Source organism: Python bivittatus, unplaced genomic scaffold (genome assembly GCF_059951505.1).
Source record: "Python bivittatus isolate LINGU-HERP-01145 unplaced genomic scaffold, Pbiv_v1 ctg000480_np1212, whole genome shotgun sequence".
Lineage (NCBI taxonomy): Eukaryota > Metazoa > Chordata > Lepidosauria > Squamata > Pythonidae > Python > Python bivittatus.
Genome location: NW_028277075.1, coordinates 66800159 through 66818149, shown reverse-complemented (window position 1 = coordinate 66818149; position 17991 = coordinate 66800159). Strand labels below are relative to the sequence as shown.

The 17991-nt window shown below is 39.4% G+C and overlaps 1 protein-coding gene across 1 annotated transcript in view; it reads left to right on the top strand.

Annotated features, from left to right (window-relative positions):
• The window catches only part of SYT12 (synaptotagmin 12), a 57339-nt gene extending 42034 nt beyond the window's left edge, over positions 1 to 15305 (top strand). Inside the window, exons 5-8 of the mRNA XM_007430109.3 lie at positions 6061 to 6276; positions 6874 to 6994; positions 9190 to 9323; positions 13293 to 15305. Coding sequence (XP_007430171.1) covers positions 6061 to 6276; positions 6874 to 6994; positions 9190 to 9323; positions 13293 to 13466 — 645 coding nt within the window. The 3' untranslated portion in view covers positions 13467 to 15305. The remainder of the gene's footprint in view (positions 1 to 6060; positions 6277 to 6873; positions 6995 to 9189; positions 9324 to 13292) is intronic.
• Positions 15306 to 17991: the final 2686 nt, after the last annotated feature.

Here is a 17991-nt window from a genome sequence, read left to right as displayed (position 1 = left end):
CATCACATGAAAGTGACTTGTGATTTTACTGGCAGCTTCTCCATTGACTCTGCTTGTCGGAAGCCAGCTGTGAAGTCACAAATGGTGATCACATGACCGTGGGACGCTGCAACAGTCGTAAAAACCTGCCAGTTGTGAGATGCCTGAATCACAATCAGATGACTGCAGGGATGCTGCAACGGTTGTAAGTGTGAGGACCGGTCATAAAGTTCCTTTTTCAGCACCGTCGAAACTTTGAACAGTCACTAAACAGGATAGTTGTTAAGCAAGGACAACCTGTAGATGATCATGGTTTTGTATAAGTGTTTCAAATTCTGTCATGTTTCTCAAGATCCCTCCTTCTTTCTCTGTTTTTTTTCCACTCCATACATATCTGTGGATGGTTGCCAATCTTGCAGGATTTTGTCTGAAATTGGGAATAGGTGCCATTTGAAATAGAAAGTTCATCTATTCAATTTTGCTGTGGCAATGAGTTCTAGTCAAGAAAGTTTTAAGTTCTTCTACTTTTCTAGGTCTTTTTTATTTCTTTCCATAATTTCTTATAATTGTTCTGAAATATGTTGCATCCTATCAAATAAAATCCCATATATTTCACTGGGGTTTTTGTTACCTTACAGCCATTTCCAAAAAGTCTTTTGCTGGGGTTAAATATCTCATTATTATCTTTGTTTTCATGTCATTGATTTTGTCTTCAGCGAATTCACCAAAGCTTCTGATTATTTTCACTGGCTGTTCTTATAATGCTGTATGGTTGCATAAGGCAGTGCCCTCTTGAAGACTTGGACAGTGTATAACAATAATACATGGAGTCATTCCTTGATAGAAATAAAAGGAAAAGTAAAAAGGTTCCCCCCCCAGAAATGGGGTGGAGATGCTAAGAATTTGGGAATGGGGTAATTATTGAAGATACATTTTCCTTTCAAATGTAGGATCTTACTGAGCAATTTACTTAGGGCTGTTGGGATTTTGTTTCTTTTTCACCCATTTGGGTTTATTCGTAAGAGTTGTCAGATTAACTAGCTGTCAGTTACGATTTGATTTCTATATCCTGGCTTTTCCCTAGGGCTCGGAGCAGGGGACATCTATTCACTGATGTTTTGTAAAATTCCCAACTTTAATGTTACCCCTCACCCATTCTTAGCTTATTGACACCCTTCCAAACAGCTTAGAATATATTGGTTCCATTTGGAGGATGCGTTTCAGATAGAATCCTGAAGGGATTCTGGTTTTGGTTGTTGTAACAAGGCATTGCAGAAATGAGTAGATATCTCTGTACTTCTAAGCCCCAGCTATTTTATGATCTAGTGCTAAATTGGAAACAAATGCCACTGATTCAAAGGGGAGCTGTTTCCCAACAAGGTAGATGAAAATCCCCTGCATGTAAATTGTGTTGTTTTTCCTCTTGGAAAATCTTTCAGATCAGTTTTGGAATCTCTTTCTACACTGATAATTCCTGCACTGTCATCTTGTGACAGCAGACCCGGATACATAGAGAAGATAATTCCCATTGCAATGGGACCTGCTGTTGAGAAATTACAAAAATTTAATCTTTGCTTCACGGTAAACATTTGCGATATTCTCTGGGCTCATTCTTCTTTTCCAGGCACCAGGCTGTGTCAAGCAGTTGGTGACACTAGAGGAAACAGAATGGAAGAAGCGTAACCATGTAGCAGACAGTACACTGGGCCCTGGAGTCATCATTAGAGAAATGTTCCATTTGAACATTGTATGGGAGATACCGCTGCAGGGAGATTGAGGGCTGTTACCAAACTCAGTGGCAAAGGTCTACAGGAAATGTGTGTTTGTGGGGGGGGGGGGAGAGAGAAGAGTGTGGTAGTTCTGTGGATAGTAACCTCACAAATTGTTTCCCCTTGATTTTTCCCTGAAGGCTCAGCTTTTGCTTCACCGAAGGGGAAATGGATGAAATGAGAACCCCAGTGTAGCTGAGTTGATTCCAGCTGCTGATGGAGATGGTGACAGGGTTTGTGGAGCAGGAATCCATCTTGTGAATGGACCTTGTTTACTGTACTTGCTTTCCAAGATCAAAAAGTCCACCTCCTCCGCAGAGCACTGCAGACTTAATCATTCCGTTCAGAAACCTCCCACGCGCCCAAGATTGGGAGGCAGCGGCGGGGGGGGGGGAGCAGCCGCCAGAGGAGCAGGAGGAAGGCTCATGTCATCCATGCATTTTCAGGGGCAGGCCAAAAGAAGCACCTCCTTTTAATCTAAATTCTCTTGGCGTGTTGTGTCTCATGTTAATTAATTGCAGCAGATAAATAGAGAGATGGGAATGAAGTGTTCCTCTCTTACTGGTGAGAAAAAAAGAGAACTGTCTCTTTGTCTGAAGTGTTCTTACATTTTCTAATATGTGGTTCTGATTCTGTTGAAATATATTGTGTTCTGTTTGTAACATTTAGTCCCATCCTTCCTCCCTGGTAGTCCTAATTCCATTCAAGGCTCCCCATCTTTTATTTGGACTGTACTCCCTCCAAGGGCAGTTAGATTAAGATCACACCCAGTGGACTGCATGTTGAAATAGGGATTTGAACCTGGGCCTCCACTAATCATTATCCCAGGCTGCTGCTCAACTAGGATCCAGCACTCTAACAGAAAGAACAATCAAAAGTTCTCTGTGCATGTATAGAGGCCTTTTTCCTTAGAGTAGGAGAAACCAGGTAAGAAGAACACCTCTGCAACATGCCCTCACTTTTTTTGAGAAGCAGCAGTGGGTGCTAGGGAAATGCCAATGACCATACTTGCTTAGTATATTTAATTGGTTATATATGTCCCTATTATACTGTGCCTAAGATTTTCCTCCTCTATCGTTAATATAAAAATTGGAGGTGATTTAATTTCAGGAAATAATGCAGAGGGAAACTACTTAATGCAGAGGTCCTCACTCTCCTTCTGCATAACTGCTTTTATGCAAAGGAAAATGATGTCTGGAGAGTAGATTATGGGTCATCCCCATCACATCTAATTCAGCCTTAACAGATATTAAAATTTTATTTATTTAACTAGTTAGTTTGAATCAAAAAACTCTGAAATCTTTTTTTTTTCAAAAAAAGAGAGATAACCCTATGAATATAGAGCCACCAAAATGAAATTAATAGAAAGCAAGCAACTTAACTGCAAATTAAACAGCAGTAAAATGAAACCAAGAGCTACTAGAATGAAAGAGGAGAGCCAGGGGAGCAAATCTTGCATAGACTCAAGAAAATCTCTCCATTGCTGCTTAGGCTTTCTTTAGAATTTAGAATTCTTGTAAGGGGGAAGGGTTTCGCCATGTTTAATGCTTACATCAAACTAGAAGATCTATTCATGTAGTGCAGCTCTCCTCTCTGTTGTCTGCATCAAGAGATTGAAAACTCTGCCTGCTGAATTCCCCAGAATTTTAATGATAGGGGTGCCTTCTGCCAACACAACTGGGCAGCCTGAATAGAGAGCTCTTCTGCCAGTGCTCTTTTCAAAAGGTGATCTTGATTGGAATCAGCTCCTTGCACCTACTGTTTGCAGGGAGAGAGAGGTCCCATTGAGCCAATAGCAAGGGGGGAGGTGTAGAGAGTAAGGAAGATGATCTTGACAGAAATAATCAAGAACTGTTACCTACGCAAAAGGGACTCAAGCATCTTTGAAATCCAGAATTATGAAATAACATCTGGAAGTGGCTGAGACAAACGCCTCCCTAATTCACTGAACTGTAAGGAGGAGGAGGAGGAGGTACAGCATAGGCAGGCTTGCAAGATTCAGTTCTTATAGCCAATCTCAATAAAAGTAGCTTTAGACTTCCTGCAGAATTGATTTCCTGGTCTGGTCTACCTAGCAGGGCTCACAGGAGGGAAGGGAAAGGTCCCATTTTTAGGAAGCAGATCCTTAAATTGCTTAGAGCCCTGATTCTGACCACACCTGTGCACGCGCGGCTATTCTTGTTGTTAAATCATGCAAAGCCAGGCCATATGACAAGTGTCATCTCTCCCTCAGCTCTTACAAGTTATAACAGCAGAGATCCTAGGTGGCTGTCCTAGGAGGAAATTAATCCTATGAACTGCTCCAGGCTGTTGACTATATAATGATAGCTCTAATGACCTTGTGTGGTGTCTCCCTGAAGATAATGATGGGGGCTCTGCCTCCAGTAGCCATTCATTGACATAACACTTCTAATTTTGGGAGCTATTACTGCTTAAGTAGTGAAATCATGACTGATTTAATGCAAATGGTTTGGAGAGTGAGCGCAAGGAAAATGCTCTAATCAGCAAAATGAACACTGCACATTTTTCACAGAGGAAACACAGAAGTCAAAGCTATGGATTTTGCACAATGCCTAGGCCAAAAGTACAGAGTTTTCTCTAACCCTTCTGCCCCAGGACCGGAAAATGCTTTTGTATTAATAGAAAGTGGTGCTGCTGGCAACAGATGGTAGCTATAAACTAAGACCTGTCAGTATGGGGCCAGAAATCAGAAAATCAGCAAGCAGTTAAAAAGTAATTAGCATGGATCAACATGCTACTGTAATTTCAATACGTTGAAATTCTGGCAGATGGAAATACAAGATGTGCTGTGGATACCTGAGACAAATAGCTGAAGGTGGCAGAGCTTTAACTGATAGTTTAAGTCTTTCATAAAAACCACCTTTTTCTTCCTTGAATTCTGAGGTTCACCCTGTAACTCAGGATAATATGTAAAGTGGAGCCAAAAAGATGATCCAAATACTGATCATCTTTTTGATGATCAGACAAAGCAAATTTAGATACAGAGAGCTGTTGTGGTGTAGTAGATAGAACAGAGTAGGGCAATGTGGGTTCAGATCTTCATTCATCCACAAAACCCACCTCTTCGCCTTAGGCCAGGCTATCACCTTCTCTTATTGGATTATTATGGGAGTAAAATAGATACAAGGGAGAACACTATGGCCATCTGTAAGAGAATTGGGATATAGGGCTTTGACATCTGTTAGCAAGATTGTAAATAATCACTCTGTTCTGCACGCTGTGAAACAGGGCAAACATTCCAGTAAGTTTCCTTCTGGCTTCTGAGATTCGTGAACATAAAAGTTAGAAACCGGGCAGTATGCAAGTATTTTAAAACAGAATTGAACTTCTCTGGGGGATTCTGCATCAAATAGCAAATGTGCTTCTTGCGGTAGATCCATATATGTGATTACAATGCTAGAAAATATACTGACGGGGTCCACTGTCATTTGATGGTCTTGCAACAGTAAGTCCTCACTCAGCCTTCTCTGTTCCAGTGCATTAGTGTTTTTGAGAGCTGAGGTTTCTGAGGAATCTCTTTGGCTGGCCCTCCAGCAACTGCGATCCCTGTAGCATTCACATTGCTGCACATATTATAGCAGTTGTGGCTTCCAGCCTGTGCATAGATCTTTCATTTTACCCCACTGCAGGAAGGCTGGCTCAGTGTCTTCTGCCCTGCTCTTGGTTTAAGCACTCCCTGGACACTCCACAGGCCATGCTGTATTTGAAAAGCAGTGCAAATTCAAGATGTGCTGTTGCTTGAAAATGGGCTGTGATTTCCCTCTCTCCCCTCATTATTTTCTAGATTCTGGAGTAGCATGTTTCTCATTAGATCAGGATTTAACAGTCCCATAGAGCAATTTGCACTGCAGTGTAGAAACCCTGTAATTTAGAATTGGGATCATTGCGTTCTTCAGAGGATTTGTTGACTCGTTTTAATAATTATATCACTGCTATGCGTGGGGATAAGGAACAGTCCCCGCAAAATGATAGCCAGTGGGTTTCTCCTATGCCTCTGTGGATTTCTGCTAGAGGCATTTGTAACTTTTGTTTATTAAAGTTTTGTTTGGGGGATTCTTCAGTTCAGGGAACAAGAAGTTCAATGAGGTAAAACGTCTTTTACAAACTTTCAGTTACGGTTTTGGGTAGCTCAAATTTATTTAGGTCTTCTCATCTATTAAGGGGCTACTATTTCATGAAAAATTTTTTTAAACTTCTCTTTAAAAAGAAAGACCCATCTCCCTTGCTGTAGGTGATTTTTTAACTTGAACGTTTTTAACCCTCTTTTACTGCATCCTCTTTCTCTATACAGATCCAGAGAAGTGCTTATTCCGTCTTCTTTGATGAGAAGTTTTCAATTCCCTTGGATCCTTCTATGCTGGAGGAAAACAGCTTGAGATTCTCAGTTTTTGGCATTGATGAGGATGAGAGAAACATCAGCACTGGTGTGGCTGAGCTAAAGTTGTCGGATTTGGATATCTTAGTCCGGCCTTTCAATGCCTGGCTTTATCTGCAGGACATGAATAAGGTAAGAGTATTCCTGTGGTACATCCTTCCACTAGACACTGATTTGGAGTCCTGGAAGGAAGGCATATCACTTATGATCATTGCTGGTTTTATTATTATTGTGCTTTTACCATCATGAAAGGGAAAAGACCCTTGCAAGATTTTTCTGCCTCAGGAGCCAAGATAACTTGGCTGTTTCTTAACATTTCATGCCTTCCTTCAGGCAGCAATCTCAGCCTCCAGTCCTATCATCGTTGTTCTCTGAAAATGAGTTAGTGGTCAAAAGAGCAATGGAGGAAAATCTCTCTGCTGCTAGTCAGACACCAGCTATGCTTCTCACTCATAAGCCCCTCCTTGGACGAGGCTGTAGTTGCGTCAGGTTGCAGAAGGACTGGGCAGAATAGATTGCTAAGGACTAGATGAAACTGAAGCATTTAGGGGAGCTTCTTCAGCCTCTTGGTAACTTTCTAACTTCAGATTTTAGGGCACCTTTCTCAGTGGCATTCTAATGTTTTCCCCTTGCTAGGACTCAGGAGAGAAGAAAATAGATTATGCCATTAGTTCCTTTGCAAGGCTAGTAGAATAATGAAGTAATGAATGTTCTCCTTTTTACTTATAGGCAACTGATTCAGTGGGTGAAATCCTGCTGTGTCTTAGCTATTTACCCACAGCAGAGCGACTGACTGTGGTTGTGGTGAAAGCCAAGAATCTTGTGAGGACCAATGGAAAAATGACAGCAGGTCAGTAGGACCCCTCTTCCACCTCCCCTTCAATGCTGGATAAATTATAAACATGATGCTTCAGCGTTCAGTGAACGGATGAACAATGGCTGAGACTACAATCTGGTTCTCTTGCAAGTTGAGTAGAAGAGTTTGAATAATAATGTATTGTAATCTATTTTATCATATTTTCTTTAAGGATTAATTTTGTTCTCCTACAAAACCAGGAAGTTGAAAAACTGACACACATACTAATGGTCTGTAATACATTCTCTGTATTATAAAGATCTGTGTAAAAATATGATAAGCTCTGCTACACTGTTGTCTCACAGAATCCTGAGGACCATGTTGCACATTTTGAAAGAGATACAGGAATGTTATCTCCAGATATTTACATTCTTTTCAGATACTGTAGAGTTGGGGTATGGAGCAATTTGGATGGAGTGGGAGGATTGCTAAGCTAGTTTCTTTTTCCCCACTGATAATTGTCCAATGAAGCCCCTGTCTCAGCAAAAAACAGCCCAGCTACTCATCCTTGTGGGACAGACAGTGGCTTGATTAGTTAATTTGAAAGCCTGAACTGTATTCACGCTCCATGTTTTGGTACTTGCAATCTTGCCAAAGCCAAAAATTCTCTTCTGGGCATCCAAGACCAGGGTCTCATCTTGCAGTGTTTCACAAATACCTTGTACCTCAAATTAGCACTGTCAGTTGCATACAACAAATGAAAGGTGAACCCTGATGGGTTCATTCATAGCTCTTAGCCAAGCAAGTAACACATCAAAAGTGTCTGACTACATCATGTTCTTAAAGGGCCTGTCCTGTAATCTCAGGTATGTTTTGGTATGTTATACAAATATTAAAATCAAGATTTTTTTGGTTATTTTAATTATTTTGGAGGTGACAAGAAGCAATAATGTGTTTCTAGGGACTTCTATACTATGACATCCACAATGTTAGCAAATAACAAAACAGTAGAGATAGAGCTATAGGAAAGCAGTACCCTTGTCTCAGTAAAACTGATTCTTTCTATATGCTGCAGTCTGGTGAAATGGCATTTGAATATTAAAAATATTTCCAGAAATTGCGACTCATATAAATCGTGATAAAACTTTGCAATACAATACGTATCTGAAATATGGAAAAAGTCATTTATTACTAACTGGTGGACTGACTGACCTTTGTTAGACTTTGTAAAGTTCAGATTGCCCTATTAAAACCAGAAATTACAGGAACGAAAACTTTTAGGAAGGTATGTATTGATTTTTAACTAACCAGTACCGATTTAATACATCACAAAGAGGAGAAAGCTTTTGTCTTTATCTTGAGAAAAATGAATAATTAAGTGAAGTTCCTACTTACATTGCTTATGAGTAGAATTCCAGTTTCTCTGTGCTATTAGTAAATGATTTTATTTCTAAATGCAGTGAATAATCCACATCTGCCACCCAAATTCGGAGATTGAAATCCATTATAACCACTCAGTAAAAGCTTTGGGGCAGAGTGCTGAGCAACTGTGCCTCAGTTCTCCAAAGCAGATTCATAGGGTCAAAGGGAACAAACACAGTGGCTGAAAATCTCATTTCTCCCATCTCAGTCATCAGGTAGAATAGAAAAATCATGCCCCTCCATGGCTTTAACTTTTAACATTTGTTAAATCTAAATTATAGATTTATCATTGATTTTTCCAATACTGTAAGATTCAAGGCAGAAAAGATGGAGATTGGCAGAGGGATGCAGACATTCGCTTTGTGTTGCCAAGTTTCTGTGGTCTTTTCCAGAAAGTGATCATAGCAGGACAGCCATTGAATATTCTGGAATGTCTCTCTAAGCATCAAGCTACTTAAATAGCCATTAGTAGAAATTGAAAATCTGTAGGAGGTTATTGTCTTTGAAGGAATTAAGAAATGATCAGTTAGTTTCCAGTTTTAATTAATTGGATTTCTCTTGGTTATGGTCAGCAAGCATGCATGTAGAAGTTAGCCCACTCTGCCCTGAAGAGTCTAAGTGATCACAATGCTTTAAAATCAGTGTGTGATTTTTCACCATGGGGTAGTATATTTTCTATCTGTCCTTGATGTCCAGAGAAAAAAGGACAGAGGTAGTACATAGTAGCAGAAACCGCACCCATTGAAGTTGTGCAGAATTTCAAAGATAAAATCAGCACGGCCAAAGCCATTTCCTTGGAACCCATGGATCTCTTCTTCTCCCTTCAGATCCTTTTGTCAAAGTATACTTGCTGCAAGATGGAAGGAAGATCAGCAAGAAAAAAACTGCAATAAAGAGAGATGATACAAATCCAGTGTTTAACGAGGCCATGATTTTTTCAGTGCCAGCAATTGTCCTGCAGGTAAGAGCCCTTGGGTTCAAATGATGCACATGGTGCCCTCCAAAGAACCACTACCCTGCTATAGGCACAGGCCTCAAGCATGTGCAGTGCAGCAACTCGCTGGTGGTTAGGGCATCCATCTCTGTAGCCCAAGCATTGCTGGGACCTTTGGTGCTGCTGTGCAGGTGGTGTTGAAGGATACACATTCCTTCTTGCCCTTATCTATAATGATCGGATTATCTACTAGAGTCTAGCTGGATTTATATTGATCTGTGTGGCTGGTTCACATTTGCATGTGAAAGTACAAATGAGCTCATCCTGAGTCATTACAGTCAGTATTGTCAGCAGTGACTCAAGCAGTCACTTTTTCCCAGCCCTACTGCTTGAGATGCTTTTAGCTGGAGATGCCAGGGATTGAATTTGAGACCTTTTACTTGCTCTCCTGTGCATGTACAGCTGTGCATTTTCTCCTCTTGCAACCGTTTCAGCTTATGCTAAGTCAGGTGAAGAGATGTGTGATCATAAGTTAATTTTTGGCATGTCAATATAACTATCTTACGTGTAAGCACACCATGCTAGACTTACATCAGCCACAGACTGCTTAAACAGAACCATTGTCATTGGCCTCAGAACTTGGAATTGTGGCTCCTCTGTGTCTGCTCCAGGGTTTGAAGGACAAGAGTAGAATAAAATAGTCTGTCCCATCCACTGGGTTAGCTGATGCCTTATAGTACATCACTGTGCTTTCTTAGCAATTAAAGCCCGATCATTGGAACAAAATGCTCAACTACAAAATGTAGCAGAAATGATAAAAAGTTAATTGGGTTCAATTATTTTTTAATTTCATTTCAAAAACCGTACTTTGGAAGTCTGTAAATAGTTGAGAAGTAGTTTTGTCAAGAACCAATTCATGGACCCATTTGGGGCCATGCAGATGTGAGTACAGGGCAATTTATCCTGTACCCCATGCTGAACCCCCTGCTTGTGTCAGTGATCATACGGACTGAATCTAGGTTTTGCAGGCACCACAGACTAAAATTAAAGGCAGCCCGCTGCAGTGTGCAAATGAGGGGATTGTAGTAAATCCAGACAAAAATTTTATTTAGCAAAAGTAAATAAACTAAAAAAGAATAGATGTATAGCATTCACTTCTGCAGACATCTGTAGTCTTGGTTGAGTCCTGGTGATTTCACAAGTTTTTCTTGATGGGAAAATAGATTCTGCCTTAAAGGATTTGGCATGAAGGCAGAGGCTTTCAAATTAAATCCTGAGGGAAGAAAGCTGACATGGGAGATGTGAATGGAATCACCATGTCACTTGGTAGACTGAATATATAATTCCATTTGCTTTTCAGTCATTCAAAAGCTTTTGTGCTGGAATCTAATGTACCCTATCTAAAAGAATAATCTTCAAATGAAGCTGCTAAAACTTGACCTGTTCAGATGAATGCCTTTTATTTCTCCCATGAAGTTTTTCAAGCCCAGCACATCTTCAGTGTCAAATGCCTTGTTCCATATCAGCCTTTCCCTTCTTTTCTTTCCTTTCTGCCCCTTCTATTCCTGACATATCTTCAACTTCCCCCAAAACACAGAAACCAAGACTGTAGATTGAGGGCTTTATTTAAATCACAGTGAGCAATCTTTTGGGAAGATAAAAGTTGAACTTGGCTCTTGAATGGAGTGGTCAGATTCAGGATAAAAAAACACCAAACCAATTTTAATTGGTTTGATTGCTTTTTAAAAAGTGTATGCTATCCCTGTACAACAGCAGTGGCTTCTGATAAGATGCTAAGCATGGCTCTTTCCCTTCGTCTTGATGGACCTCTGTGGTGCAAGATCATAGACTGTGCAGTTCATTTTCCACTGCATGGTTGCTGGCTTTTCAGAATAGCTTAGGACAAAACAGAAAATTGGGCTTTATACATATAACGAAACCATATCCATTGTTTATTGTTATCTAAGTTGTTGTTTTTACTCAGGCATATGAAATATCTCTCTGTAAGAAGCTTAATGTTTAAGTTACTGCCAAGGCTATCTGTGGAAAGGTCAGAAAATGAAGATGGTGACCAACTGTGCAATCAAAGTCACACATACACTGCATCTAAAAAAGGGATGGGGCTTTGACCATGTGGTCGTGGCCACCATCTTGACCCTTTGGATCCCCCTGTAGACACCCTGGTTACTGCTTCTGCAGGCAAATTTTGTCATTCTTTGACAGTCCTTCGAGATAGTCCAGAGAGGAAACCAAATCCATGAATACTAATACTACCTTTATTGTAAGACTGCTGTAACAGAATTTTGCAAGTCTGAAAGCACTTCCCCCTCCCCTGCCTTTATTTTCCAGAGAACTAGGGAGGGTCTCTTCTGAGATGCTTTCTCCACTCCCATCCCTCCTTTGGAGTTGGATCTCTCTTATCAGACTGTTGTGTAGGCTGCAGCTCTTCCTTCTGTCTCCCAAGGTTATTCTCCCAGCTCATTACATTCTAATAAGAAACAGTGTGTTTCTTGGTTGATACAATCTTAAAGAACTTATGATTTGTGTCATTACATCCAGAATATAGAAAACAATATCCTAATGTTCTTTAACTTTTGATACACCATGATGTGTTTATTATTTGGAGCTTTCTAGTTTGAAACTTGGAGAGTTGCATTACTTGCTCTGTAATTTTAACCTATCTGTGTGGTTGCTAGAAGTTGAAAATGACTTGATGGCAGATAATCAATTTTAATCTGAATTAGTTATAATTGCCAAGAAGTTACAATCTGAAATTGCACATAAAAGGCTGGCAGGCAGGCAGGTCGGCAGGCATGCAGACAGATGGACAGACACACAGATGTATAGATAAATTCAAGTTTCAATGAGACTTGATTATAAGAGGACATACAAATTTCTAATGCAGAGTCATATCCTAAAATCCTAAAATGTCTCAGATAATCTTGAAAGAATAACGAACTGAATTATACCTCATGTTCTGTGCCAGTTTTCTCTAAATAGATGCCATGCAAAAGTGTTGACTTCCCATAATTCCTAATTACAACCATTGGCTTTGCTAGTCCATTATCAGCAGAATAGCTCCAAACTGTTCAGAACATCCAATTGAGGAAATTTTGCTGCACTTTCTGTCTCTGTTTATAGGGGTTGCAGTTACATGAGTTGAACTGGCTGTTTCACTGCTCAGTAGCTCTCATAGTCACAAAATTACTCCTTATTTTGAGTTTGGATCTCCTGAAAGCTTCCTCCAACTAGTTCTTGTCCTGTCTTCAGGCACTGTGAAGAATAAATCCACACCCTCTTCCCTGCGATAGCCCTTCAAGTGCTGCATTGGGAAGCTGCTATTATGCCTTCCGTCAGCCTTCTCTTCTTTAGGCTAAACGTACTGAGTACCACATTTTCCTATGATGTTGTGGGGCTTTCAGGGCTCTTGAAAAGCTGAAGTATGAGCTGTGCAACTTCTGTGCCAAAAGAAACATTGTGAAGATGGTTTTTCAGCATTTCCTTTGGAGCTGCAGGGCAGGTCACGTCCCATTGGTGGGAAATCTCAACACCGGCTTCCTGGAATTCCTCCCTGCCTCCTGCCCTCAAAACACACTGGTGTCTTCTCCATCCTGCCCAGTTGCTCTGAGGGATGGCTTTGCCACTCCCCTTATACAGTGGCCAACTTGGTCTTTTTACCTTTTTCCCCCTCATCACAAAAAGCAAACAAGGAGAGAATGAGGTGGGGTGTCTGTTGGCTGCTGTTTTTTGTGTCAACAGGATGATGGAGCACAGGAGTGAGAACACTAGGCCAGCATTGCAGAGCTTTTGCAAAGGGTAAGATGGGCAAACCTCATGACTTTGGGCAAGTGCCCCAAATTTCTATTCAACCTTCTAATTGCATTGTTTTATTTAAACTAATCTACATAATTGAGTGTAGTTTGTCAGTTGAAGGTACCACAATTCCAGTGTACTTTGTGCCATCAATATTGCTAATCCTAATTTATGACTTTACAGGAACTGTCTCTTCGGGTGACTGTCGCAGAATGCTGTGAAGATGGGAGAGCTGAAAATATTGGCCATGTTGTCATAGGCCCGGCTGCAGGAGGCATGGGCATCACTCATTGGAATCAAATGTTGGCCACCTTGAGGAAACCTGTATCCATGTGGCACCCACTTCGACAAAGCTAAGGGCGTACCTGCACCTCACTGAAAATAATGCAACATGGTGCGTAAATAATTCCAGGAGAGCAATGCTGTTGGAACAATGACTTTGTAAGACCCTAAGAGTTAAAAAAAATTTTTTTCTAAATATTCTTCACAAAGCAGAATAGCAGTGACAGATGATGATGATGATGATGATGGGTTGCCAAATGAGACTGCCTAAGCTTTGGGAAAGAATCATAGCTAAAGCTATAAGAGAAGATATATAAGTACAGGTGGGTGCCCGGTAGCCTGTGGACAAGTAAGGTAGTCTTTTGATTCCATCAGTCTAACATCACCAGCTTGGAGAACCAGTCATTCTTGAAGCTCTTTTACACCAAATCTTGCAGTTCCACATTATTTTCCTCTATTCAAGATGACTTGAAAGGAATGTTTATGGTATTTTATGTACTTGACATCATCTGTGTTTTGGCCAAGTTGACTTGGAAGTCAGATTCCTTGGATTGAATGGGTCCTGCTTTGATATAATTGTGTTTGGATCACAATTTTATACTTCATTCCTTGTCACATTTGTTGGGAATCAAGTCCTGATGATTTCAGATAAATTTGGGCAAATTATTTCCAAGTAAAGTTGCTTAAGTCACATTTTTTTGCAACCATAATCACATGTGTCTTTATCATGGTTGAAATTCTAGTAATGTTGCCCTGTTTGTCTGTTCTAGAGAAGAAAATGAAAAGGCTCATAATTGAATAAATATACGATAGAACAAACTTTTACAAACAAAGATGTGCATCATTAGATATGTGAAGAGGACTACTTCTTGCTATAAAAGCTCAACAAATCTGTTGAAGATTCATGAATCTTTCTCCTCTCTTTGAACTATGGTAAAAATGTAATCCCGCAGACCACAGCATCATCACAGAGACCACCTCTGCTCATCCAAAACTCACCTGGGCTCTGGTGTAGTCCTACTTAATTCCAATGTCCCAATAGCAGCATTATTACATAGGATGCAATATTGTGCTTATCTACTGAGAAGTAAATTCACTGGGCCTTACTTCTAAATACATATATATAGCACAGAATTGAACAACCAATGGACTTTTCCTTCCCCTTTTCACCAGTTATGAGCAAATGGAGACCAGCCTGTCTGTTCAGTGCAGATGTTTTATTTATTCAGTTTATGTGTGCTTGACCTCAAAAGCAGTTGAGATCATGCAGAGCAGAAGAGGAGAGGAAATGATGTGGATACAGGTGTGTCATGCATGACAGGTCCATCCTTAGAATAGTAAATTTGGGTAGGTAATTTGTAATTCAAGGCCACATCGGTCATAGGATACTAAATATTTGTATTTTGAGAAATAAGGAATGGCAGCTTGAAAAATAAAAAAATTGAGCAAAACAAAGGCTCTGTAATTCAAATGGGACCTTAATTGAAAGTTTGTCTATAAGTAATTCATTTTCCCCCCATGGCTTATTATCTGCTTTCATCTCTCATCATAAGCAAAATCAACATGAATTAATTAAAATGAATGTACCTCAGAAAATATATTGCAACTCAGCAAATTCTAGTAGGGGAATCCGCAAAGCTGATTAATGTTTTGATGGATGGGGGTGGGGGAAATCATTTCTTTTTAAGTAATGAGTAGTTGTTTGCCAATGAGCCTGATGAAACTATGTGAACAGTTTTTTTAATAGAAGTGCAAGGGATGAAATATTAGCACAATTTGTCTGGCCACTTCTGCCATTAAATTTAAGCCAGAAAGCCTGGCTTCCAGAGCACCTGCAAGAACTGGCTTTTTTGCTAGATCATACACAGTTTTTAAAAAGCAATAAAAAGTCAAGCCCTACAGACTAAAAAATACTTGGTATTTTGACCTCACCTATTAGCATTTTTAGATGTAATCCTATAAAAGTGTACATTTTAATAACTGTTCCAATTAAAGCACTTAAATCCTCTGTCTCTTCCAGCTTAATAAACTCAATCATGAGTCAATTTTTATTTTACCCTAAGACCTGACAGAGTTGTGTTTCGATAGGTTTGCATAGATTGGAGGAGAGAATATTTTCCAGTTCTTTTAATAAAGCAAACCAGCTACTTAAGGATCCTTTTGCACAACCAACTATGGCCACAGGACAAGCTTTAGCACTTGGCCAAAATGAAGGCCAGCTGAATTCACTGAGCTTGTGCATCTCTAGGACTCTTTTAAGAATAGTTTTGCCGTTGTGAATATGTGCTCATCCTGGATACTCTGCTACAGCCAAAGGACAGGATTGAAGAGGAGATTTAGTGGCCGCAATGAGTTCCATGACCTGAGTGTGAATTTCGTTAACTCTGCTCCACTGTCTGAATCCCTTTGTTAATTAAAACAATAAAATAATCACAACAAAATAATCTGAATTAAATTAACAAAGCAGCAGAAATAAACAGAAGGAAAGATTAAAACCAAATTCAGCTGGCTGAGAAAAGACCTGAGGAAAGCATTCCATGAATAGGACATCATAGCCCTACTATTTAAATAATAGTAATTATTTAATTTAATTTAAAAAATTAAAAATATAATTTTATTAAAACTTTAAAGTAAGATAAAAAATGAATAGAAACTAGTATAAAGTAAGAAAAAGAGAAAGAAAAAGATCAAAGAGCTGAAAGTGCAAAAGCAAAGAAAGAAAATACAAAGAAGTACCTTCCGGGTTTTTTTACAGCAGTTATAAGTACAATTATAAATCTACCTCTTGCTCTATGGTTACAACATAACTCAATTTTTTCTATAATCTATCCTGTCTAATCAAAATCATAAATCATCCATTTTTTTTCTGTTTCACGTAAAAAGTCTATAATGGCTATAAGCCCTACTATTTCTCTTACTAGTTACTGTTGCTTTCCTACAGGCAGGTATGTGTGGGTGAAGCAGGTGTTTTGGTACCCCCTGAATAGGGCTGGGGAGTTTCTAGGTCAGCCATCCTAAGGGAGATCTGGAGGTAGTATTTTCTTCCATTGTTCTGAACAAGAATCATCTGGTTCCTCATTCCTACATCTGATTGTCTCCATCTGAGCTGTGACAAAAGAGGAGCCTCCCATTTTTCCTTTTGTTATACCCAAGCAGAAAATTAAAAAACAAAAACCTCTCTCTGATCATTTTGTTTTAATCTGGCTTTATTGACAAATGCAGCTGGCTGGAAATCTGGATAATCATTATCTGCTAATCATTTTTTGCATTTGAGGCCTTGCGCTTATCAACTGGCCTGGGATTTGGGACAGGCATAATGTGTGAACAAGACCTAATGTAATAGAATTTGCGCTTAGAACTTAGCATCTAGATGCAGACCTCAATATATTTTACCCCTTTAAAGTCAGTAGAAATAGTTGGGAGAGCTCCCCAGACAAATCTTCACAAAGTAAAGAGAAACAGGAAAAACATCAAATATCACTATTAGAAAATATTCTACCTTCTGGAATTACCAGCAAACATTTTTACATTATGGGCAATATAGTTCTTTTTATTAGGCAATCAAAATAATGGTCCTTTTCCATGAGCTTACTGACAAACGTTAAAGAAGAAAATATGTCATCATGACAAAGATGTATGCAAAGTTCATGACATTATCATGAACATTATATTATCATGATGTTAAGTCTGCAATCCACTTAATTGCATGGGATGTATTACAGCTGCATATTTACATAAACCTTCCATCCAGACAATGAGATGGCCCTCCAGCCTCCCATTTGCTTTTCATTACTAAGCATATATGAAAAGCACTTTATTGTCATAAATGTGTTAACTGTATTTTGTTGAATATAATTACCTGGGTTCATACAACACATTATAGCTTAGAAGACAATCATTCTCTGTACAACTCTACTCCTGGCAAGGTAAAACTATACTTTTTGTTCAAAATATGTTATTACTAAACATGTATGAAAAGCCCATGTTCTTTCTGATTGGGTTACATTTAATTCCTTGCTATTAGTAGCAGCTCACTGCTTGAAAGGCAAGTGGTTGAGCCAGATTAAAAACACAATCCCACATCCACCTATCTAACAGCATGACATTGAACTCAATAAGCCTTCGAGTAGGCCTATAGTAATGGATCAGTCACATACTCTCAGTCCTAGGAAGAAGAAAATGATAAAACATTTCTGAAGATGTTGCCAAGAAAATTGCAAGGACTTGTCCAGGCAGTTGCACTATTTAGACAAATGCTGTAAAGTCCCATAGGTCCCCACTGGAGAAAGAAGAAAGTACTACCCCCTTGCATCATTTGTCTTCTTGAAGCACAAATATGCACACACATTATGACACTAGAATGTGCAAAAGCAAAAAATAGGTGGGAAATTCCTGATGACGTATGTCAGTATATGGCTGGCAAAAACTCATTTGTTCAAAGTTGCCACTGTCAGGGTTCTGAACAGAAATTCTCCGATAAAAAAAAATCATGGTTACTGAAAACATTGTGGATGATGTATTTGCACTCAGTAATCTCTTTATTAATTTTACAATTTGTAAAACATAAAACACTTTATCTGTGCGTGTATTATTTTTACTT